This window comes from Cyrtonyx montezumae, unplaced genomic scaffold (genome assembly GCF_038088225.1).
Source record: "Cyrtonyx montezumae isolate F1298 unplaced genomic scaffold, pur_monq_1.0 scaffold_16, whole genome shotgun sequence".
Lineage (NCBI taxonomy): Eukaryota > Metazoa > Chordata > Aves > Galliformes > Odontophoridae > Cyrtonyx > Cyrtonyx montezumae.
Window position 1 is genome coordinate 10,745,052 of NW_027071892.1, and position 23,817 is coordinate 10,768,868.

At 44.9% G+C, this 23,817-nt stretch overlaps 1 protein-coding gene across 5 annotated transcripts in view; it reads left to right on the forward strand.

Moving 5' to 3' along the window:
- Positions 1-23,817, forward strand: part of TOM1L2 (target of myb1 like 2 membrane trafficking protein) — a 47,002-nt gene extending 23,185 nt beyond the window's left edge. For 2 of the 5 annotated variants that reach the window (XM_065732790.1, XM_065732792.1), the window contains exons 5-16: positions 249-383; positions 1,312-1,470; positions 2,219-2,335; positions 4,843-4,976; positions 7,358-7,406; positions 7,949-8,072; positions 9,101-9,218; positions 11,083-11,158; positions 13,983-14,048; positions 20,558-20,617; positions 22,716-22,752; positions 23,178-23,817. In XM_065732790.1, coding sequence (XP_065588862.1) covers positions 249-383; positions 1,312-1,470; positions 2,219-2,335; positions 4,843-4,976; positions 7,358-7,406; positions 7,949-8,072; positions 9,101-9,218; positions 11,083-11,158; positions 13,983-14,048; positions 20,558-20,617; positions 22,716-22,752; positions 23,178-23,326 — 1,224 coding nt within the window. In that variant the 3' untranslated portion in view covers positions 23,327-23,817. Of the gene's footprint in view, positions 1-248; positions 384-1,311; positions 1,471-2,218; positions 2,336-4,842; positions 4,977-7,357; positions 7,407-7,948; positions 8,073-9,100; positions 9,219-11,082; positions 11,159-13,982; positions 14,049-20,429; positions 20,618-22,715; positions 22,753-23,177 lie in introns of all 5 variants that reach the window. The other 3 variants (XM_065732793.1, XM_065732794.1, XM_065732795.1) reach the window with 3 other exon arrangements.

Genomic DNA, 23,817 nt, shown 5'->3' on the forward strand with positions numbered 1-23,817 from the left:
ATTTGAGTGTACAGACTGATGATGGCAGGGGCCATACAGGCTACTATGCGCTGGGCTGCTATGTTGTACTCATACAAAATGTGTATATGACTGACTTAATAACATTTGCAGGATCTTTTAGACCAGATGTAATGACTACAGCTTCCCTTTGAGGCTGAAATGTACAAAAGCTTTCCTGGTTAGTATCTGAGGTCGTGGTAGAGAAGGAACTTTGGGGATGTCGATGGATAATCCCTCCTGTTTTTCAGGCCTGGGCTGATGCCTTTCGAAGCAGCCCTGATTTAACTGGAGTAGTGCACATTTATGAAGAACTCAAGAGGAAAGGCATAGAGTTTCCCATGGCAGATCTTGATGCTTTATCTCCAATACATACACCACAGAGGGTAAGCTGCCACGTTGCAATTCTGGGAGCATTTTCCACAGTTGGGTGACTATTCTTCTTTATCCTCCTGTTTCTTTGAACTTGGCTTATTTTCTCACTCCTGGAATGACCTTAGAGAAGGGGCATGTAGCAGGAGCACAATGCAGCTGCACTGTGACAGGCTGGTAAGCTAGTGGAATCTCCTCCCTTGAGTCAAGCATCAATCTGAGAGGAGTTTGGAGGTTTGTACACTTGTACCATAAAACCACCGTGTAAATGCTGCTAATTCTCAGAGAGAGATAACTATATGAGGTTGCTTCATTTTCTCAACATTATACTTGTTTCTCTTGGTAATAAGCCTGAACCAAAGCCTGCCATCTTCTAAAGGCATACAAATTCTGAATCTCCCTCTGATCCCATGGTAACATGAAGTCTTTATACCTTTGAAAACTTCTCTGTCTGTGAACTTGACAAAAACTACTGCTAGGAAGGAACTTAATGATCACAGGTGTTCTGATTATTCACTGTGAGAAGTTAATGAGTCTTTGAAGTGGTAAATGCAAATGATCAGAACTGAAGGATTACAATCCTTGTGTCAAGATCAATTAAATCCAGTACCTATTTATCACATCATCTCTTGTAAGCCTGCAGTTTAGTTCCTAGTTTAAAATTTATAATTATTTATCTTTGGCTCTTATTTTTATGTGCCTTTTCACTTCTGGGATAAATTGACTTACGTGCATGTGGCCTGGGTCAGAAAACACGGGTGTGCATTTTGGTTGCAGCTGTATGTTTATGGGCTGGCCTGCCAGTCTGTTCTCATAACTGCACTGACCTTTTCCACAAGGTACAATTATGTTCTATATTTGAGCATATCTGGCCTGAGGTTGCTGACAAAGCAAGTGCTGTCACAGTTTGGTTTTTGAACTACTGTCTTTCTGATGTGGCAGAGTGTTCCTGAAGTTGATCCTGCAGCAAATATGCACAATTCACAGTCTCAGCAAAGGATGAGCACCAGTTCTTATTCTTCACCTTCTCCAACGGCGTATTCTGCTCCTCAGGCTCCAGCTCTGAATGTGACCGGCCCCATCACTGCCAATTCTGAACAGGTATTGGGATGATTATTCTTTCAAGTGAGACTCAGCAGATCAAATTAGAAACCAATTTGTAGAGGAACTTTCATTTTCACTCTTCTCACACTGATCGTCTCCTAGGTCTGGTTCTACTTAGTAATCTTTCCTCCTATTGTACTGCAAAATCTAGGGTTTAGATTTGTATGTGTGGCCTCCTAGTGACAGCAGTTATGAAACCTCACAGTCTGATGCACCAGTCCACTCAGCAGTGGTGCTCTAGGTAAGCAGTTTTTCCACTAGCCACACTCCTTTAGAGGCACAGAACACCTTGCAGATGTAGTAAGTCTTTCTAACAAGGACTTAAGCCTGCATCCCTCAGGATACCCTAATATAATATCTTCCTTTCTCTGTGCTAAAAAAACATAGCTGCCAAAGATCCTGTTCAAAAATTGTGTATCCTTCATTGCTTTTGAGCAAAACACACAAGGCACACTGCAACAAAGATCTGTTTAGCCACCATTTTCAATTTCTTCTATACAAACTTCAGTTTCTTCTATACAAACGTAGCACATCTGTCTTTATTGTGATAGTGACTGTTCTTACAAAGTTTGTTTCTTCTTCTGTTGTTTTCTCTAAATTTTTCTCCTGGGTGAAACTTCACCTTTCTCCCCCACTAGAATATGCTGAGCCTAAGTTATCAAGTCAGAGAGAACCAGAAATACTGCTAAGTCAGTTAAACCCACGAGGTTCTGCAGTACTTTGCTGTCTTTCTGTCCTAACGTAGATCGCCCGGCTGCGCAGTGAACTGGATATTGTTCGTGGGAATACCAAAGTGATGTCTGAAATGCTGACAGAAATGGTACCTGGACAAGAGGATTCTTCAGACCTTGAGTTACTCCAGGTACTGTTTTTCCAGCTAATATGATGCTGATCTTTTCTATGCTTGAGGTTGGTTGTGGGTTGGCTTGTTATTGTTGTTTTTGAGTGGGATGGTTTTTGTTGCTCTCTTCAATGCTGTGGCTTGCTTGGTTTACATAATTAATGTGGGCTGTACTTGATCCTGGTTAGTCTAATCACTTAATGCTTTTCATTTGATAAAGCTTCTCGTGATGAAGGTTTTCTGACTTCTGCTGAAACCCATTCCACTGCTTTCTTTCTACTTCTTTCAAGTCTTCTACAGTCAAGTGTGCAGTAGTAAAACATTCCTGGTACTGCAGGAAAAAAAGGCATTCCAGCTGGGCTAAGAATTGCCAAGGGTCTGTGGGTTCTCTGTCAATTGAAGTAAATGAACTTCTTTCCAGCAGATGTGCTGTAGATTCTCCTGAAGGCAGTGGCTGAGGTGAAGTTTAATGCTGTCCACAGGGCCTGACTGGGTAATCAGAAGAGTTTTACTTCTTCTTTACTTCTACTTGGGAAATCTCAATCCAGAGCTGTGTTTGTTATTTCAAATGAAAAAAGAAAATAAAAAAAATCATGGTTCAAGCATCATAGCTGGTTCTCCAGGCCTTTGGTAGTGAGGTGCCCTTGGCTGAGGAAGTTAATACAGATTAAATGCAACACAGGTGAGGAATACTGTGAGCTAGCATCCAGCCACTGCCTGTACCGTGGTATTTGCCTTTTCATAGTTTCAGAAATAGGTTGCTGTTCTGATCCTCCAGCAGGGAGGATGGGCTCCCACAATAGTATGTTTGGAGGAAGGCAGGGGATTGCTTTCTGAGATACATCAGAGTTTGAAATCAATCCAAGATCTGGTCTCTCCTATGCAGCTGTACTGTGTGTTTGTCTCAGAGCCATCGTGGCAGCTGATGAGAGGCTTTGCAATAAAGAGCCTTTCGTTTACTGCCCATTTGGGTTGGACAGCTCAAAGCACAAGAAGCTTCCAGGAAGCCATGAAAGACCAAAACAGCGTTGCTTACATTCAGAAACAACTACCAACATCTTGACAGTATAACCTTACAGCATAGCTTTAAGGTTAAAGAACTTGATCATAAAATGGAATGACAGCAGTGATTCTTTATTCCAACTGGTTCCCTTCAACTACTGCATCCTAAATCTGAATCACAGAGCTGGTGAGAACCCGTTTTTGATGACAAAGGATGGATGGTCTTTTGAAAGCTGTGAGCCAGGTGCTGCGTGCAAGAACTCCTTGCTTTGAGGTTTATATAGCCATCATCCTTAAATAATTCCTGACATTTTCTCCAACAGTCAAATGTAAACAGCTTGCTAGAGAGCCAGCTCTGAGCAGAATAGATAGGTACTGTCAGCCCTCTCAGAAAAGCAGCAAACAAACCTCTGAAATGTCACAATCTGCTTCTAAAGTGATGGGATCAAAACTGACATTGGAGAACACATTCCTCAAGCTGTTAAGGCAGCTGGATTGCACTAGGTGAAATTTATCCAGAGCTTAGGATGTCAGACCATGCAAGGAAAACAAACACATTTTTGCTTTCATCCCAAAGGTTGTGTACCAACAAGTCATCCTTGTTTAGTGCTGAAGTTTTGCTCTGAAATGGAGCTGGAGGGGGGACAGATGATGGAGGGACATGCTTTAGTTGAAATATCAGAGCTCATTGAAGTAAAACTGTGGGTCCAATCAGTGGCACCATGCCATATGTCACATTTTTTCCTGTAGTTCCTCCTTAGCATACCAGCTTTGACCTTTGGTCTTGAGGTCTTTCAGACCAACAGAGGTGAAAAAATGTATAAATAACTTAAAAAAACAAAAAAACCGCTTGGTGATTGGTGAACAAAGAGATGTCCTGGAAGTGTGAGAATTCCCTTAGACAAACTCAATCCCCTTGCTCTAGATTATTTTTTTCTTAGTGTCCACTGCAGTCTCGTCTCTGGACTGACTCCCCTGATGGGAGCATTTCTGTGTATAGTTCAGTACTGATGGGGGGCAGATGCTCATCTTTTTGTTGTGTATGTTCACCCTCATCCTCTCCACACATGGCAACTGTGTCCCTAGCCCTTGTCTTCCTGCTGCATAGCCCTGATCAACTTTCCCCACTTGTTCCACCACATGCATCTTCTAGTTTTTGTGAGTGATATTGTCAAAAAGAGCAGGTATGGGGTTTTCAGTGAAATCTCTTCTGGAAAGCTCTTGCATTAGCATATTTTGTTCTTAAAGCAGATAACTAAAATACAGATGTTTATTTTCTGAAGTGCTCAGAGTTAAAGAAGAATCAGGATGTTGAATTGTAAATAGGCTCTCAAAGTTCTATGCCATCGTCTCTTGAAGGGCGTGTTTGATTAGATGTGCTTTTGGGTGACATTTAATCATGCAAAGATAGACTTGTCTTAGTGTTTCTCAGCTGTGGGATATGTTTGGCTGTGAACAGAACTCAACAAGACCTGTTTATTGCTGGCTACTTATCAGAATGTGTATGCACAATGCTTTCCTCACAGGAGTTGAACCGAACCTGTAGAGCCATGCAGCAGAGAATCGTGGAGCTTATCTCACGAGTATCCAACGAAGAAGTCACAGAGGAACTGCTGCATGTGAATGATGATTTAAATAATGTCTTCCTCAGATATGAAAGGTGAGACACCTATTCCATCTCGTTCTGGGTTTTCACTTGCAGATCAGTTGATGGAGTTGGCTATCCGGACCAGTGGGCAAGCATAATAAAATTCAGAGAACCTAAGCACGGGAAGCACTTACAAAGTCTTTCTGCTGTCTTTTATGATAACTTTCTTTTTTCAGTTGTTTCTTCTGATACTGTGTTATTTCTTTCTTTGTTTTTCGTCCTCACAATTGAATTTTTTGCAAAAAATATCTACAAAATGCAGGGCAGTGCAACACTCTTTGAACTAGCAGAGACTTGAATCTGTAAGTTCCTACCATGTGTTGCTGTATGAATGTAGGAACCAGGGAATGAGAACAGCACAGCCCCAGCTGCCAGTTCCAATTCCTGACATAGGCTCTGCAGAAATGCCTGTGCTGCTGCCTGGCTTGCGGAGGCTCCCGACAGCTCTGTCTTCTGATCTCTGAGCTTCCTGCTTCCAGTTCTGGTGCGAGGGGAGCTGCCTTCGTGCATGAAGCCTTCATGCATGGAAGAGTTTTGTTTTTAAATAATGCTTAACATCTTGAAAAGGCCTGGCTTGTGCAGAACGGAGGTTTTGAAGAGTCAGCGTGCAGGCCTCATCCCCAGGGGTGGGACGTGGGTCACAGGACTTTCAGCATGTCAGACAAAGGCACTGTCAGCCACATCTGCTGCTGGAGTGACACGTGATACAACAGTCTTGGGAAAGTTTAATCTTCCCCTTAATGACAGGCCTGGGGAGCGAGACACTAAAGAGCACCCTTTGTTCCTTGTTCCTAGCATAGGGCTTTGTTTCTCAAGCCTTTAAAAATAAATTAGACTCTAGATCTGTGAATCTGTGCTGTCACAGCAGAGGCTGGGAAGAAGACTCAGTGGCCTCAATTTTATCTTTGATTTAGCCCTTCAGAGGAGATCAGGGCAAACTTTGAAACAAATGCTGACTTTTTGTGTGAAGTGGTATGTGTTTCATGTGTGAGCATGATCCTACAAGGGGCAGAGAGTAACAATCACTAAGGCTCAATTTGGTCACACAGAATAATTTTTTTTCCTACATTATTCCATCTGCAGCTTTGCTGATTGTAGCTGACGTATTTGTAACTATTATATGCTGCAAGGTGAGCTGAGCAGTGCTGGCAAGCTATTTATGGTAGAATAGCTGCAGTGGTCTGAGTGCTTCAATAAATTCCAATTCTCTGTTGTTCCAAAAGCTCCACATTCATCACGTTGATTTCTCTTATGGGTCTGAAGCTCTTTCAGTGATTCAAGCAGGAGCTCTGGCCGTCACTGTGGAGCTTTGGATGTATAAGAATGTGTGTGGTACATCAGCCTGCTGGTGAGAAATGGGAGGTGGGAGGTGTCCTAGGTTTCCAGCTCAGGGAGATGGATTTCCAGTAACACCAGACACCCACAGTTTCCTAAAATTGAAATCTGGGCCTGAATTTGTTTTTCTTGCCTTTTCGATCTACATTTTCCCCTGTTACTTTATGAAAACATTTTAGTTTGCTTTCAATTCTCCATTGTATTTGGCTGAGAGAAAACCCACGGGATTTTGATTTATTTTTCACTGAATAGAGAGGTGACCTGTTACTAGTTTTGAATGGGGGAAAATTCAGAAAAAATGATGATAAGGAAGGCTGTGAGAGGAGGTAGTTCCCTCTGCTTTTTGAGTTCATGCATGCTGAGTTTGCATTTGGGGTCCCAGGTATACAGCTGGGTGGGGAGGGAGCAGAGAAGGAACCAGGTTTTGGCTGGCTGGACTTCTTCCCCTAAGCAATGTGAGGGTTTTTATCTAACCTCATTCCTGTTTGTTCTTGGATAGCACCAACATATTTGAACATAGATTCTGATGATCTTTGAGCTGACCCAGAATTCGTAAAGGAATGACTTTGTTAAGCGTTGTTTTTTAGGTGCTTGCTGTCTGGGCTGGGCTGTGCTAGTGTGTATATTGCTTCTAATTTACATGTAGTGCAGCAAGAGGGAGCTGTTAAGTGGGAGTAAGAGTCACTGCGGTGCTCAGCTTATTTAGCTGGGAGCATCAATCTTACTGCAGTTGCTTCTGTCCCTTGGCTAACAGAGTAGTCTATCAAGAAGCACTTAATGGAAAAAAAAAAAAAAGACAAAATCCTATCCTGTTTTTCAGGCGTGTGTGCAGCGAGATCAGATTAGGCAACTTAATATCCACATTGCCAACAATGCAACTTCTGTAGCTCTCTCCTCCCTTTGTCCTAGCTTGGAGTTAAATCTTTTAAGGATCTCTCTTGAACCAATGAAATCTACATTCAGTATCCAGCATGTGATTGTTACAAACTTGTGTTTTTCATTGTTTATTGATGGCTTTAATTGTCCCTTTGGATTTATTATTATTTTTTTTAAAACAGATTTGAACGATACCGATCAGGACGCTCCACGCAAAATGCCAGCAACGGAGTGAGTACCTGACTCCATGTATTATGCTAATAGCTACACCATACCGACCATACTGGATCAGATAACAAGTCAGACCAGCCTTGTGTCCTGCCTGTGGTTACAGGGAAAAGAGTATAAAAATGTGGCAGACTTCTAGCTTGGGAAGTCAGTGTTCCATAACATCTTTGTGTTTACAGTCCTTGATGGATTTGCTTTCATCTATTGACTTTTGTGATTACTTTTGTGTCTGTGCAGACTTCTGACATTCACAGTGGTCTGGTGCAAAAAGATGTGGAAGTCACAGATAAATGAGATAAATCTTAAGAGATGTAGGTGACATCCAGGACAGTTCTGTGCTGCCTTGAGTGGTCAGACTGAGGCTTTTTTTTTACTGGCTGACCCTTTCTTTTCTACATTGATCTCTTTACTATCCAAGAGAGTAGTCCATTTGGCAGTACAGAAGAAAGGTCTTTATAGGGAGCAGACAGTTTTTTGGTGTTTAGTGTTGTCCTGCAGGGGGGAAAAAAAAAATCTGTCACTTGTAACTTGCTTTGTCCCAACAGGTTCTGAATGAGGTGACAGAAGATAACTTAATAGATTTGGGTCCTGGATCTCCAGCTGTAGTGAGTCCAATGGTCGGAAACTCAGCACCACCATCATCACTTTCTTCACAACTTGCAGGGCTTGGTGAGTACTCGGCTTAATAAAGCTGATGAACATGAGGCTGTAATTTGTGGGCTTGTTCAAACCTGACTAGTTTGTGGGTCTTGAACAGTATGCAGGAACAGCTAGGCAGATCTCAAGTGTAGGAGCAAGTCTGAGCTATTGCTGAGGTCCCCTGACTGACCTGAACATTTGATAGAAGCTCTTCCTGCAGTGGACTGTTGGGATTTGCAAGGAGACATCTTCCTTTTTCACTCTGCACCCTTTGACTCACCTCTACTTACTGTATAACCATTGAAAGTTTTGGTTATGAGGCTTCCATATTTAGGAAGGCTTTCCCATTCCCCTGCCCTATAGCTGTCTGTAATTAGGAATCAGCCTGGCACAAAAAGGAGGGATTTATTAATGAGGGAAATGAAGACAGATCCAAGTTTTCAGTCCTGATTAAACTTGCACTATTATTCTTGCTAAGGTATAGTACTCTCTGGGGTGAATACAGTGAATATTCTGTACTGTTCTTCTGCAAATAGTATTTGAATTATTAGAATGAATGGTTTTAAGAAACTGATGAATAGTTTACATTAAACCAAACCAAAAATTGCTTGATGTGGTTGCTGAAGGTTCTCTGGCTCTTTCAGCACTGTGCTGATATCAGATCACTTCATCTGAAGCTGTTGGTCTCACAGTCAGTAGGTGAGAGACAACACTGTGAAGAAGAACAGTATATCCACGTCCAAAATTTTGAACTGTGCCACTGAATAATAAATAGCTCAGTGTGAGATTGCCAGCAGGTGTGCACCTATTGCCAGATGCTGGATTCTTGATGAAGAATAGCTGCAGTGTGATGCTTCTAGGAGGAATAAAATGATCTCTGTGTTTGTCCTTTCAGAAATGCATGATGCTCCTTCTGGGCAGCATTGTGCTCAGTGCTACAACTGTTAGCTAGATGATGTTAATAGCTGTGGTGTTAATAACTTTCTCTCTAGCCTGCATAGTCATTGCAGTGTTGCTTGCACGTGGCTTACTATTCCATTGGTCCACTTCTTTTTCAGACTTGGGTACAAACAGCGTCAGTGGCACACTCAGCTCCCTACAGCACTGTAACCCACACGATGATTTCGACATGTTTGCACAGACAAGAGGCAGTTCCTTGGCTGAGCAGCGAAAGAAGTATGTTGGAGTTTATCTTTAGTGTTGTTGGATTCATGGCCTTACTGTTCTCTACGGCATGAATGTGAAACTTCTTTGCTTCATTCCTGTTGAAAATAGTCGTTTTTATATGTTTTTGTGCTTTGAAGCTTATCTTCCTGGCCTTAATTATTAGCAACTGGGGAATTCTTGCTGTTGGCCAGAGAAGACTGGCTGTGTAATGTTACTTTGACTATCTTAGTTAATGAGTTCACTGGAAACTCGGAAATGAACTTGCTTTTATTTTTGCTCCCAAAAAGTCTCGTCACCCTGTCCAACAGGCCAGTGCTTAAGGTAGAAGAGTGTAATGGTCCTTTGTATGAAGGTCATGGATATACTTTGGTTGCTGTAATCAAGGTCTTGAAAACAGGATTAATGTCAGTTAAACTCTCCCTTTGGCCAAACAATGAGACTCTCTTAGGATGCCAAGGCAGTGTAGCTTGACTGACTGCCATGCTATCTCTGATTTGTTTATATTTGTAGGGCTTGCATCTCTAGGGCTGCAAATCTAGCAATTTTGTGGGTATTTAACAGGCCCAATTATTTTAATTTAAAATAAATCTGTGCACTTATTAAGAAATCCTTTGATCCCTGTCAAGTGAGATTTGTTAAAAGCCACTCAGGAAATTTACTTTCATATATTATTTCTCACTGCCTTCTGGTTTCACATTCAAGAGAACATAGTGGCTACCAGCAATCAGAGCAACGCTTTGTCTCAAACTGAGACATGTTGTTAAATAGGTTTGCTGCGGCCTTAGCAGACTTTTCCAGAGCTGATAAGTTTTCAATAATTTCATCTGGCAGGCTTATTAGGATCTTCCATTTGCAGCCATCAGTGCAGCTGTTTGTACTGCTTCAGCTGTAGTGTCAGTGCTGAGATGTGCTCTGCTGTAGAGGCATACGTTACCAGTAGAGATTTCAGACTGAGAGCCCTAATGTGCAGTCAGAAAGGAGATGCATTGCAGAGGAATCTAATGGAGTTCCCTCTGTCTCTTGTGCTAAATGAAGCGTGAAACTAGCTTCCCACACTGCACCTCTATCTCCTTCTGCGAGCTAATAGAACAAGGAGTGCACATCAGTCCGTGATTTCACTGGGAAGAATTGCTCTGTCTTCCTTGGACTGCATTCTGTGTAAGTGGAGCAGCAGTGAGGCAGTGAAGATGTGAGTGTGACATGCCACCATGCCTAAGTGAGAGCATCTGGATGCTGTGCTCAGAGCCCAGGAGAAGCCAGCACTCCTGCACAGCCACAGCTCCTCCCAGGGGCTGGTGCTGTGCTCAGAGAAATGATGCAATTGCCTCTGTCACCTGACTAGTACGTGTCCCTTTTACACAACGTCGTAAGGAGCTTTTTCAAAATCCAGTCTCTGCAAATAGATGGTGATGAGCCAAGTCAGCACCCTTCTTGTGCTTCGCTTTAGTTCTGAGGTGTGTTTCACCTGCCTCTGAATCTCTCTCTGCCTGTTCCCCTCTGTGCATCGAGGACAGGCTTCCAAACATCACATAGAAAGCTTTGTAAATTGTAGTCTGTAATCAGGCCTCTTTTCATAGTCCCCTGTTACCTCTTGGATGTGCTTATGGTGCCTCATAACCTATTTGCCTCCCTTTCATGACATCAGTCTTGCTCTTTTTTTTTTTTTTTCTTCAACAAGCTGTCTGAGAAACTGCTAGCTGGCTTTATACAGAGCATGTCCCTCTTTTTAGGGCACACGCAGTACACTTAAGTCTTGTTAGGAGAAAGAATGTATTTTTGGATTTCAAGGGAAGTTAATCAGAGTAGCATGTGCATTCTCCATGGATGACTGCTGGACTTCCTTCTAGTTCTGTGGTTTGTTCCTTTGTTGCAGTGTGACATATGAGGACCCACAGGCTGTCAAAGGACTGGCGTCTGCTCTGGATGTTCGAAAACAGAACACAGGAGGGGTAGGTCATTGTCTCTGTGCTTTGGTATCTGAAGCTGTGTGTGGAATCCAAGCTGTGGACAGCTCCGCTGATTGAGTCTTCTCATTCTGTATTCTAGTGACATGCTAGTACTGGCTATTTTGAAATTGGTATCTAGGAGCAAGTACTTACTCAGTAATGATTGCTAAAGAGCTGCTACTTAGCACACCAGCCTAAAAGCCTTCAAAATGAGAGTGGAGAAATTGTCCTGTGTGCGTGCAGCTTGCCTGAGGGGTTCGGTTCTTTGACTGGAGTTGTTGCTGAAAAGAATAAGCAGGGAACATCCTGTCGATGCTGGTGTGCCTCTGTTTGCTTTGGTTTTGCTTATGAAAGCTGGTGGAGTCTTAATCTGCTAGACTTTGCTCAAAGTGCATGGATACAAGCAAGCTACAGGAAGAGAAATTATGCATGCTTCTGATGCTGTGCATGCCTTATCACAGCTGCCCTTGCATGCTGTCTGTTCTGCCCCTGGGCAGGAGGGACACACATGCTGCCACCTCTCACACCACTTGATCCTTAAAACTTGTTTGAGAGGATGAGCTTGATCAGCTTTGTGTGTGTGCCTCTGTGAAGGCAGAAGTGGAAGGAGCTTTCAGATCATCCCTCACCTCTTTCCATCACCTCTACTTCTTAAAATTGTCCTGTACACAGATGACAAAGCAAGTGCTGAGTCTTTCCCTGTCCAACTTCAGTCTGTGCTGACCACTAGGGAGCACGGGAGAGCCAGTGTAGCGTGGAGGAGAGGCAGGGCAGCCTGGGCAATTTCTCCCTCCATGGAGAACTGCCTCCCCAAGCCTTGGCTGAACCCTCCCTGCTTCTTTCCTAAGTTGCAATGCGAGTGCTCTGGGCAGCTGGCATGCCTGGCAGCTTCTGCTCTGAGCCAGAGAGAATTTGTGTTCTGTGCCAGCTGGGGTCAGATCACAGCTGCCTGCCTTGGCCATAGTGCAGTGGTTGCAGGGCTTTCAGCATTGGTTTCTTAAGGAGCACCCCCACCCCACAAACCTGTCTGCTTGTTGCTGTCCCCATCCTCCTTCCAAATGGGTAGCGCATAACACATGCCCCAGAAATTCTTGTCAGAGATGTTGAGGGAAGGAGGGGAAGCGTGGGGACACAGGGGCAGAACTATACTGGGGGGAGAGAGGAATTCCTGACATCAGTGCTGCAGTCCAAGCCCCCTGTGTCACTGTACTGTGTTACTGGAAGGATCTGGGAAACAGTCTGAGATTCTGTCCTTTGCTCCTGGCCAACCAAAAGCAAGGGGCCTGAGCTAGCTGCTGGCAAGGGGCTGCATGCCTTGGTGGCCACGGAGTTGCATCCATGTTTATTAACATTTTTGTTCTCAGGCAGTTGTGCTCGAGGCACCGGTGTGACGTGTCATTCACAGCTGCTCTGCCTGATGTGTTATCAGTTCAAATGGCCGTATCTAAGCTAATCTGATGGGTCAAAGTTTTTTGGGGAGAATCGCTTTATGAGTTGTGGAACTTTGGGCTCTGAGATGGTATAGGGACTTTCAGCAGCTTTCAAAGGTCCTGGTGACTGTATCGTGTCATCAGAATAACTTGTTCTCAAATGAACTCTTTCTTTAATCAGTAAACACTGCTTTTTGTCAAGTGTTGTGAGGCTTATGGGTGTCACTTCTTAAAGGAAATGAAAATTAAACTCTCCTAAAGTTACCAGCCCCAGCATGCGTAAGGAAAAACTGGCAGCACATGGTAAATGAAAGCCGTGCATTAATGTGGGTAGGGAGCTAATTTAAGAAGAGCTCTAGGGAGGAGCCTGAGCTTTGCAACACATCCTTCACACATGTTGTCTTCCAGCACAGTTGTCCAGGGGTAAATTTCAGCACATCCAACGTTTCTTATGTAGTCATTCTCAGAAAGACCTGTGGAGAGACGGCCGGTCACGTGGCGTGAGCTGTCTTCTAATATGATTTAGCAGCTGGAAATCAGACAAGCTAAAAATACCCTGTTTTCTTAATATTACTTTTCCATGTTGGGAATTGATTTTTGTTGCTACAGTGTTGTTGCGTGATCACAGCTGGGAGGAGAGGTGTCCAAGAAGCAATTCTCACTGTTGCACAGATAGAGGATAAAGTTGGAGTGATTTTTTTTTTTTTTTGGTGCAGATACTGAGACATAAGGGATTGCAGCTGATGCTCTGCTATGTGGTGTAGTGCGGGCAGGAGGGGTATCCCATGTAGGATGGGTATCTCCACACGAAATCCAAGCAGTGTGCTGAGCCAGCACTCTCTAGGTGAGCCAGAGCCACTGGTGGTCCTTTAACCTCGGAGGTGGGCAATGGGAAAAGCTGCTGCAATGCTCCTCCAGGCTGCCACCACTTTCCTCCTGCCTAATGCCTGCAGTAGAGCTGTCGTGCTGGTAGAGTTTGAGGCAGAGTCTGAGATCAAGGCGGTAAGTAAGATTTGCTCTGACTTACAGCATTATAAACAAGGGGAGCTCCACAGCGTGTTTCCAGTAAAGCCTGATTGATTTTGTTAGGTGGCATAGCCTATGCTTTGTCTTCATCTAAGAAGATGACAAACATCAGCCTCACTTCTAGTCAGTTTTTTGGTTGTTTTTTTTTTTTTTTTTTTAAATAACAGCATGAAGGAAGTGCTAAAATTCAGTGAATTGTCTGTAGGAAGCACAGGGATCGGGGTGAGCTCTGCCCCTCCATGGACACAGATGCAGAGGGGGTGTGTGTGTGTCTGTGTATGCTAAGCTTTCAACTTGCTGCTGTTTATACTACTTTGTCACGGGTGTTGCTGTGGTTTCTCTCTTTATGGACCTTTCTGCTCTCAACACAGAGGAGAGGTAAAGGTGGGAACTCAGACATGGAGCCCATAGACAAGTGGCTAATTACACAAGGAATGGTGAGGACTTCACCAGCAAAGTGACTCCTACTGCCCACCCTAATCCCTTCACCTAGAATAACCATCCTCCATTCACCTCTCACCCTGCCCTACTGAACCACTTGAAATCAGACAGTACAAGGAGTTTGTTTCCCACCTTTGTCATTACCTGGGGCAAAGGGAAAAATTTACACCAGTTTCTGTTTCATGCAGGATAAAGGCCTGTAATCAGCTGAATCATTTGTAGGACCCCACAGCACCTTCAGAGGGGACCTGGGGGTCAGATTGGTTCCTTATACTGTCTCGATTTATTTATGCAGTATCCACTTTTCAAGGGATAAACACAAGTCTCATGCATCTTGTTTGTAAAGAGAGCACTTTCTAGGTGCCTTTGAAACAGACTCTTCTGGAAGTGTTTAACTTCACAGTTTGGTATAAAAATGTAATTTATAGATTGTATTTAATTGAACTTAGTAACATGGGGGTTCTTACGTATGGGAAGAGGAGACTGGGAGAACTACCCAGAATGACATCTTCCATCTCAGGGGAATTACACAGGCAGCAGGATGCAGGCTTCAAAAGGTGCAGTAGTGTTCCTGAATTTTAAGAGTTTAAATCCTATGTCTAGTGGTGCCAATGTTCTAATAACTTCTGGAATCTCAGGATATGTGCACATTTTGACCTTGTTTGAAGCTGTTCTTCCTCAGTGAGCTTGCAGAGAGAGGTCTGAAAGCATGCTTTAAGTTCAGGAGTCAGAGGTAGGTAAAAAATAAAAATAAAAAAAATGCCTCTGCTATGCCTTAAAACTAAGTTCTAAGGCTAGTTTTATATTTTTGGACTATATCATCTGTCATTTTAAGTGATTGAGAATAGTAGCAGTAATGTGACCTAACTGTAGAAAGTCCTAACAGTCCTATTGAGACAGTGCTGGCTGCAGCTGGGTTCAGAAATGCACAGTGCAGAGCACTGTGGGGTTGGTACATGCTCACTGAGCATGGGGCTGAGTGCAGGATACCCATGGAACAAGGATGCCTCGCTCCAGGGAGGGCCTCCAATGGCCCAGACTTGAGCTATCAGTGCTTAAAAAGGGAAACACCCTAGAGAACTAAAGGTGCAGAACAGTCAGAACATGCAGTATCATAGTGAACCAACTCTGAGCAGGTTCACTGTACCCCTGGTTAGGTGTCCATCCATCACAAATAATCTCATGGTTGAGATAGGTCCTCTTCTTTGCCGTTCCACTGTTTACAGAAGCAGGGAAGCATGAAATCAGCAGCCGTGCTGCTCACACCCCTCATGCCACTGCTTTATTGAAAAAACAAACAATATTTGTTATTGGCTTGTGGTTATTCGGTCTGGAAAAAGGATACTGCACTCTTCATGGAGGCATATGGAGCTGGGGAGGGGGAGGGACTGGCTGTGCAGCCGGTTGCTGCTGGGACAAGCCTGTCACCTTGTTTGTTTGCTAAATGTGAGAGAGAAATACCTAAAAGAAACCTACACTAATCATTAACTCCTCTCTTACCTGGCTGTAGTCTTTAGCAGTATGTATTAATACAACTTTGTAGCACTTGCAAAACAGGTGCAATAGCTGGCATCCCTGGCTTCAACCTGACGTGCAGATTCCTCAGTAACTTGTATTTTAGAGATGAGGGAGAAAAGAGGTGTGAGCTGACACTGCCATTAACTGTGCCCATACAGCACTGAGACCGCAAAAAGGACATTGTTCTCTGAGCTCCTTGGAGCGACTTACCCGAGGGGTCATTATATCCTTTTGTTGTGACCTCTCCTTTCCACGCTAGGATACATTTAAGCTTAGGGTTGAGCTCTTCCCACTCCAACTCTGCACATCCCAGCTCAGCTGCACAGAGGGAGGCTCAGTGAGGGCTCCATGTGTACCTCCTGGTGAATTTGGGAGCACTGTTTCTGTTTCAGGTTAATCTGTAGCTCAGTTCTGCTAGCAAGATGTTGGCAGGTCCATGGAGATGCAAACTATGCTTGTTCCCTCAAGCTCTGCCCACAGAGCTAGCCTAGTTCTGTCTTCAGAAAATGTTCTTTTTTCAAACATGCCTTAGTGCTGTCGCTAAGCTTTCCAGTATGGGATCTGCTTGCACTGTGAGGTCTGAGTTTGGCAGGTTGAGCCACGCTTTGGGGGGTCTGCAGCAGCAGCTCTTACCACAGCCTTTAGCAAAAGGCCACCTCATGTTAGTGCAGGTAATTCCAGTTCCCTTTCTCATGAGTTCAGCTGCTATTGAGATTTGCATGAATACATTTGGTTGTTAGAATAATCTGCCCGCCTGCTCCCGTGCCAAGTGGGTATTGGTTGCAAAAGCAAGGAGCGGGTGTTGCTTAAACCACAGTGTCAGGACAGATATTGAGGCAGCAATGAAGGGGGAATGGAAGCAACCCAGAGCTCTCAGCAGCAGGTATGGACAGCCCTCAGCCTCGCAGCCTGACCACCAGCAGCATGCCTGGCCAGACAGGAGCTGTAAAGATATGTGAGTAAACATTAAACAAAATCTTTGCTGAGATGTTAATTAGAAACATAGTGGGATGCTGCTCTGTCTACTTTCAGTGGAGAGATAGGATCTAAGATGTAGTAATGAGTTGGGTAACACAAGATTACTGATGCAAGTCATCTTGGGGGCTAGATTGCTTGAAGATCTCATTCCTTCTGTATGGTTGGACACCTCTCCTTTCTGAAGGCACGACCTCTTGTCCTGAAGAGAACCTGGGCTCCTTTACCTCTCAGGTCATTACATTTCATGGCCAATGCTGACCCCCAGGTGAAAGAAGGCTCTTGCTGCCTGGACATGCCAATCAGAGCCCGCCTGGAGCATTGTTGTACGGGCACAACAGGCTGTGCTGGGAACATACTGCACCTGAGCTCTTGCCTTCCCCATCTATGCAATGTGTAAACATAGTTACAAGTAATCAAGTAGCTAATTAAATCCTTACACGTAAAGTCAAGCGTGTTCTAATATGGAGGCCAGGCAGCTATTTCAAGATCACAACAGCTTGAAATAGATCACTGGGCTGTCGGGCTAAGCTGGAGCAGATTGCTAACGCCTGTCCTAGCGCTCTATCTGTAGGAATAACAGAACTGATACTGCTGCTAACCAAGGGGATGAACAGCAGCCAACCAGGTGTTGGTGTCAGCTTTGTTCAACATCTGGAAAGAAGTGGAATTAACTAAGCTGCTACGAGACAATCATCTAGAAACAATTAGCATGAATCTTGTTAAATACTTTAAGAGCATTAATGAGCTCACCTGGAGACCTGAATTGTCATTTCATCCCTGCTTCTTTTCCAGGGGGGTTATTTTTTAATAGAAATAAAATGTGATAATAATAACCTTAAACTGTCTTTTTAAGGGTAGAATACTGGATTTTATGACTTCTGAGGAAGCACTGGCGATGCTTTGGCTTTGGCTGATGGTGAGAACACCACCACAGTCTAACTTAAATAAGGACAAACTTGAATTCCAGATTCCCATGGGTTCTGAAGGATTGATAGCTCCTTTTTGTTGTCCTCATCCTCCTTCACCTATTCCCTGTCAGGCCTGTGGACATGATCCCATTTGTAGGAATTTTCCAAAGACTAAGTAAAAAAAAAAAATTAAAAATTGAACCATGAGCCCATCTTTTATTTACAGCTAGTGACTTAAAGTACCCAAAAATGTGTTGTGACTTAATTTCCATTTACAGCAAGTGTAAACTTTGAAAAAAGAAATCACAGTATCATTATAAAAACACAGCTCTTACAGCCAACACTGATGATGTGGGGAGCTGTCTGGCCAAGGCTGAGAGCTCCACTGGGCCATGTATGTTTGTGTAATCCACATACGAACAAGACTGTCCCATTCTGGAGCCATTTCCATGCTGTCCGTGGCTGCCACTGCTGTTTGTTTCCATAAAGTGTTGTCTTTTTAGAAGTGTGAGCTAGCTAATTTATTTTCACGTTGTTTCTGTTGTGTTTTGGGGGATTACTTTTAACAAAAGACCACTCCATGTTCAGCAATTTAGGACTTTGGGAAGGGGGAGATGGCAAGTACACAACTGGCAGGAAGTCATGTTCTGCATGGGCAGTCTCAAATGAAACGTGAATGGTATAATGTCTAGTTGAAGCATTTTAAAACTTTCAGTTACTCTTGAAAGTTCCACCCTTGTTTTATTCTTGGACAAATTGAGCCTGATACATTTAACCCATGTTTGATGGGGAAAATGGGGCTCAATCTGAGCATGGCAGGAGCAGTAGGTACAACTCCTGGGTTTTTCTCTACGTGGACTGAAAACCCTGGAAGATCTGGGAAGCTTTATGAAGGGTCGGAGCTGAACAGCAAACATCTGACATGCTGAAATGCTTATCTTACAGCTCTCTGTGCTTCTTGTGTGTGAGCTGTGAGAAATGCTTCTCTTCTGAGGTTCTTATTTGTTACGTAAAAAATAGGGCTGCCTGGAAGTAGATTTCCTATCCTTCCCTTTTTTTCCCCCACCAGACTTATAGAACACAGCAGCACAGACTCTGGCTCCTAGACTGAGCTGTTTCTGGAAGTCTCCTGCAGCCCTGGGGGTCCTGTGACCCTTGGGAGCACATCATTTGCTCAGTCACCCCTTGTATTTTCAGGAGTGCCACTATTTGAATTCCTGTTCCCAACACAGGGACCCCAGCACTGCCCTTTAGAGAACCACACTTGTCTATTTTTCTATAAATAAAATAAAACCTACTCATTTCCTCCTCGCCTTCCTACACATTTTGTAGTGTCATCCTTACAGAAACTTGGGCACCTTTCGGAGCTGCCAACAGCTCCCAGAGCTGCACCTTGTGCAGCATTGCCTGCTGTGTGCACTGTTAGGTAATGCAAGGGAGAGACGGCGGTGAAACTTCCGCTGCAGTTTTTAGGTTGCTGTAGGCTGAATAGATTCATTGCTTCGTGTCTCCGAAGCCAGGTTTTTCCAAAGCTGTTAAATTAACGAGTCAGTGTGGCAAGATGTAGCTTGTCCCTGAGAACGCACATGGTGGAGGATGTCTGGAGGGCTCTGCTCTTATTAATGGCCGCTGCGCCGTGCCAGCATCGGGTGTGCGTGATTCAGCTCTGTTGTAAATTAAGAAGGGGCTGTTACCCTAAATCGTCCCCTTTCCCAGCTGAATCACGGAATCATTAAGGTTGGAAAAGCCCCCCTAAGATCACCACATCCAACCTGACCCCACTGTGCCTGCTGACCGTGTCCCCAAGTGTCACGTCTCCACAGTTTTGGAGCACCTCCAGGGATGGTGACCCCACCACCTCCCTGGGCAGCAGTGCCAGTGCCTGACTGCTCTTTCAAGAAGAAATATTTCTTAATTTCCAACCTTAGAAGGCAAAGTTTTTGCGAAGCACTGTTAAATGGTGCTAAGGAAGCTGCATCTCCCCGTGACCTCACCTGCAAAGCTTCTGCTAGCTCTTCTCCCAGCAGAGCTTCTAGGCAGAGCTCAACCACAGAGCTCTAGGGAAGCTCACAGCCCTGCCAGCCCCATGCCCTGCCACCTGCATGCCCGACATTGCTTTCCAAGTGCTTTGCAGGTTGTCCTTACTAGCTCTATTGTGGTGCTTTCCTGTTTACCTCTTGCTCAGCCTGATGTTGTGTTTAAGCAGAGCAGTTCGTCAGGAAATGGTTTTCCTAACGCACAGTGATTTCCCCTGGCTGAGCCAGCCACTGCCATGGGCTCTGTGCAGTAGCCACCCTGCAGCACATCATCATCGTTTTGTTGAGCTGTCCATGCAGTTCTGCAAGGAGCAGTGAGGCAGGAGCTGAGAGGAGCCGTGCTCTGTGCTCCTGCAGAGCTGCTGCCTCTTCCTCCTCCTGGCCCTCATTTTGGGCACACCATGCTTTGCATAAACATGGTCCTTCTGCCTCTGTTCCGAGTGAGCTGCCCTGGGCTCCAGAGGAACTGTACCAGGTTTGTTTGAGTTTGAACCCTGGGTGCAGTGGGAGGAGGACCAGGAGTGGAACTTCTTGTTTGTCTCGGGCTGCCTCCACCTTCCGAGAAAATTAAATTGTTTTTGTCCAAGCATTGCCAGAAAGCTTTGAGCCTTCTTTTTGCTAACCCTTCATTGTGGCTAATACCCATTAAAAAAAAAAAAAGGAGAAAAAAGTATAAGTTTAACATTTCAAAACCTAACTGATATCCAGTATTCTACCCTGAAAAGCTTTTCACGATCAAGATTAGAATCATCAGCCCATCCTGATGGTTTTAATACGTGGTCGGGACGTGGGCCCATCACGCGCTGCCATCCAGTCACGTCATTCCCCATAATCTTTCTCCTGTTATTTTTTTTTAAGCCTTGCTGTTCATAATTTCCTTTCCGAGTGTTTCTTTATTTGAAATGTCATTTATATTTTGTCACTTTTTTTTTTCCAGCCCATCTTACATCTTTGTTTTTTGTTTTGTTTTCAATCTTATTTCTGGCGTTTTCCATCACTCTGTGGCCGTGGTTGTGGATGTGGTTGGGTTTGCCTGCCTTGCTGCTCTCTCGCTGCACTCCCTAGATCCCTGTTGCACAGTCCTCTGTCATGGATGACATTGAGGAGTGGCTCAGTACCGACGTGGTGAGACTCTTTATATTTTCATTTTTCACATGGGCAATAGCACTTGTACGGATAATTCTCGATGTGTTGCTGAGTTATTGGCATTTCTCATTATGAGAAGGCAGTAAAACTTCCAAATCACATTGCTTCTTTCCTTTTGAGGGGAATACATAAGCAAGTGGAGGTGACGCTGTGTTTGGTAATTCAGAACATTCTTCTGAGTTGCTTTGCTTTCACCTGTCCATACTCACATCGCACGATGGCGTGATTCCAGAAGTCATCTCTGGAGGAAAGCATGTAGACATAGAATCATAGTGTGGTTGGGTTGGAACGGGCCTCACAGATCATCTAGTTCCAACCCCCAAAGACGTGCTGAGATTTACCTGGGCTCTCCACCTACCCTAAAGCACGCAGTTAAGGTTGCATTGGCTTTGGCAGGATCCAGGCACGTGTTTACTTCCAGGCATGCTCCTAAGAGCAGCTGTGTCAGCAGCCAGATTCCTTCCAAATCAATGTGTCTTTGTTCACATCTGCAAGCAGGAAGTCTTGATATGATTCATAATAACAATAACAATAAAACGTATAACAACATCTCTTCAATGTTAATAACTTTCAGTTCTCTAGAGAGACAATAAGCTGGTAATTATTAAGCAAACAAACAAGACAGAACTAAAAGTAGCTCTTTTCTTGGCCTGGAGTTTGTTTTGCTGCACCAGTACCCATTTGGGCCAGGCAGTGGTGCAGCCAGAACACACTAATTCACATTTCTTTTTTGATGTCAGCACCTGCCTCTGATTATCAAAGAGCATTTTGGGGATGGGAGTGGGCTGCAGTTCAGACTGTTATTTTAAATGGGCTGTGAGCAAACCAAAGTGTTTCTTTGTGCTCACCATACGTGTCAGGATCAGCTCCTTCCATTGCTCCTTCCACCTACAGACGATCCCCAGGCAGCTCCCTGCTCCCACAGCCTTTGGTTTGCCTGCAAAGAAATGTGGAATACTTAACATGTCCACTCTGCTTGAACTCTTTCCCAGTTACATCAGTTTATCAGGAGAGAGAATTTTATGGAGAGACATTGAGGGAGCTCTGGGCATTGGCTGTACCTTGGATAGCGAGATGGATTCCCCTCCTCTTCGTTGTTGTTGTTATTGTTGAATATTCATCTCAGTTCTCTGCGTCCAAGTTGAGGGAGCTGCAGATTAGATTGGCTCGTGTTTATTATTTCCTTATTCCTTTTGGGATACATTGGAACAAACAGTACATGTGCACGTGGAGCAGGGGCTGCTGTGTGTCCCTTTGGAAACCTCTGTACTGTAGAAACCTAGCAGGTGCTGGTTGACATTTCATTGTCAGGCATCAGACACTGCTATGAGGTCACTTCTCCTGGTGGAAAGGCCCATACAGGAGCAAACACTTCTCTGTTTCAAAGCAGGTGCAACTTGAGGCATCTGAGCAGTGGTTTAGTCCATTTATGGTATCCTAATAGATTGATGAGGATGTCACCTACTTGGACTCGATTCCTCATTAAAGGACTGTTGGAAATTCACAGCTGGTAGAAATATGTGGACCCCATGGCATTCCAACCTTTGTGTCCCGTGGGCAGATGCAAACTGCCCAGCAGCATCCTTCCTCCAGCCCCCCCAGCCAGGTCTGCACACAGCACGGACACCAGGAAACCTGCTGTGTTTTCGTATGGGATCTGCAATGCACTCCAGCTCCAAACTACTTTGTCAGTTGAAAGTGTGCTTTGTTTGAAGGCACCGTGCAGAGCACAGTCCTTTCACAGGACTGCGTGACAGTGTTGGTCTGACTCACACAGCTCAGGTTTTGCTGGCCAAAGTGGAAGCAGCCCTGGGCTGCCGTTGGTGTCCAGCAGGGAAAGTTTGGCTATCACTTGCTACCAGCAATCTTCTGAAGCATCTCTGGTGCTTCCTCCTGCCCTGCAGGACATCAGTCAGCACCAGCCTGATGTGGGAGCTGTGCAGTTCCCCCAGGTCACCCTGCTCAGATAGTCAGCATGTGGAAGTGAGCTATGTCCAGCTGCATTACATGTGTGGGGGGTGGGAAGAGAGGTGATGCACTGTCGGTGTGCTCACACACCTTTCTGTTCCAATTGCAGAAAGGAGATGAACTGGAAGAAGGAGTGACCAGTGAAGGTAAGCAGAGATGCCTGTGGCTGTGAGCTGTTCCCTGGTTAGCGTGCAGCCTGAATACTCTGCTTTGATCCCCACTTCTGCACTCAAATTGGCAGAAGGAGAGTGTTTCACTGCAGAAAGTTGGTGCTTATTGCATGAGGAGCCCCCCCAGCTGTAAGTGCTTCCCTGCTGTCTTGTTGAGTGCTGTGTTTGTGCCAGGAGGAACGCATACCCGAGCTGCTCAGCCCTTTGGAATGAGGTTTCCCCGCTCCTGTTGTGGTGTGCATTTCAGTTCCCTCCACTGCCAGGGCTGCTGTGCCTCCATGGCTGTCCATACCCATTCCTGTGAACACAGGCACTGGAACTTCAGACCCTGCCCACCTCTGTCCCTGGGGCTAGAAGCACGGCCCTCATTCTTACTTCTCTCTCTTCCTTTTGCCTTGCAGAATTCGACAAGTTTTTAGAAGAGCGAGCCAAAGCGGCGGAGATGGTCCCCAACCTGCCGTCCCCTCCCCTGGAAGCCCCCACCCCTCCGACAAACCCTTCCAACAGGAAAAAGCAGGAGCGCTCGGAGGATGCCCTCTTTGCACTGTGAAGCCCACAGTCCCACCCTGTGCTCTGCAGGAGAACGTTGCTGTACGGCCACCTCGTCCTCCCACAGCACTTGGCTAACAACAACCCTTTCCTCCCCCCAGAGTTTCATAGATTGCTTCTCCTTCTCCCCTCTCTCTCGGCCTCCAACAATCCATCCCCACAAGCCGACTCTTTCTATTTCAGTCCAACACTCTTCCTGCCAGACCGCGATTTTCCAGCGCTCGCTTAATCCCCTCCTTCCTATCCCAGCTGCACAAAACCAACTCTTGATGCTGAAAACCCTTTTCGAATGCATGACTGCATCACACTGTGTTGAAACAAAAGCCCAGAGGGGAGAGAGCAGCCTTGCCCTTCAGTTGGCGTAGGGATCATCCTCTTCTGTAGGCAGGTCCTGCCAAGTCGACTGCTCTGTCGATCAGCGTGTAATTGACTGAGCTGGAATGTGCAGGGGGAGCGTGTCTTTATTTTTAGATAAAATGTTAATGTATTGGC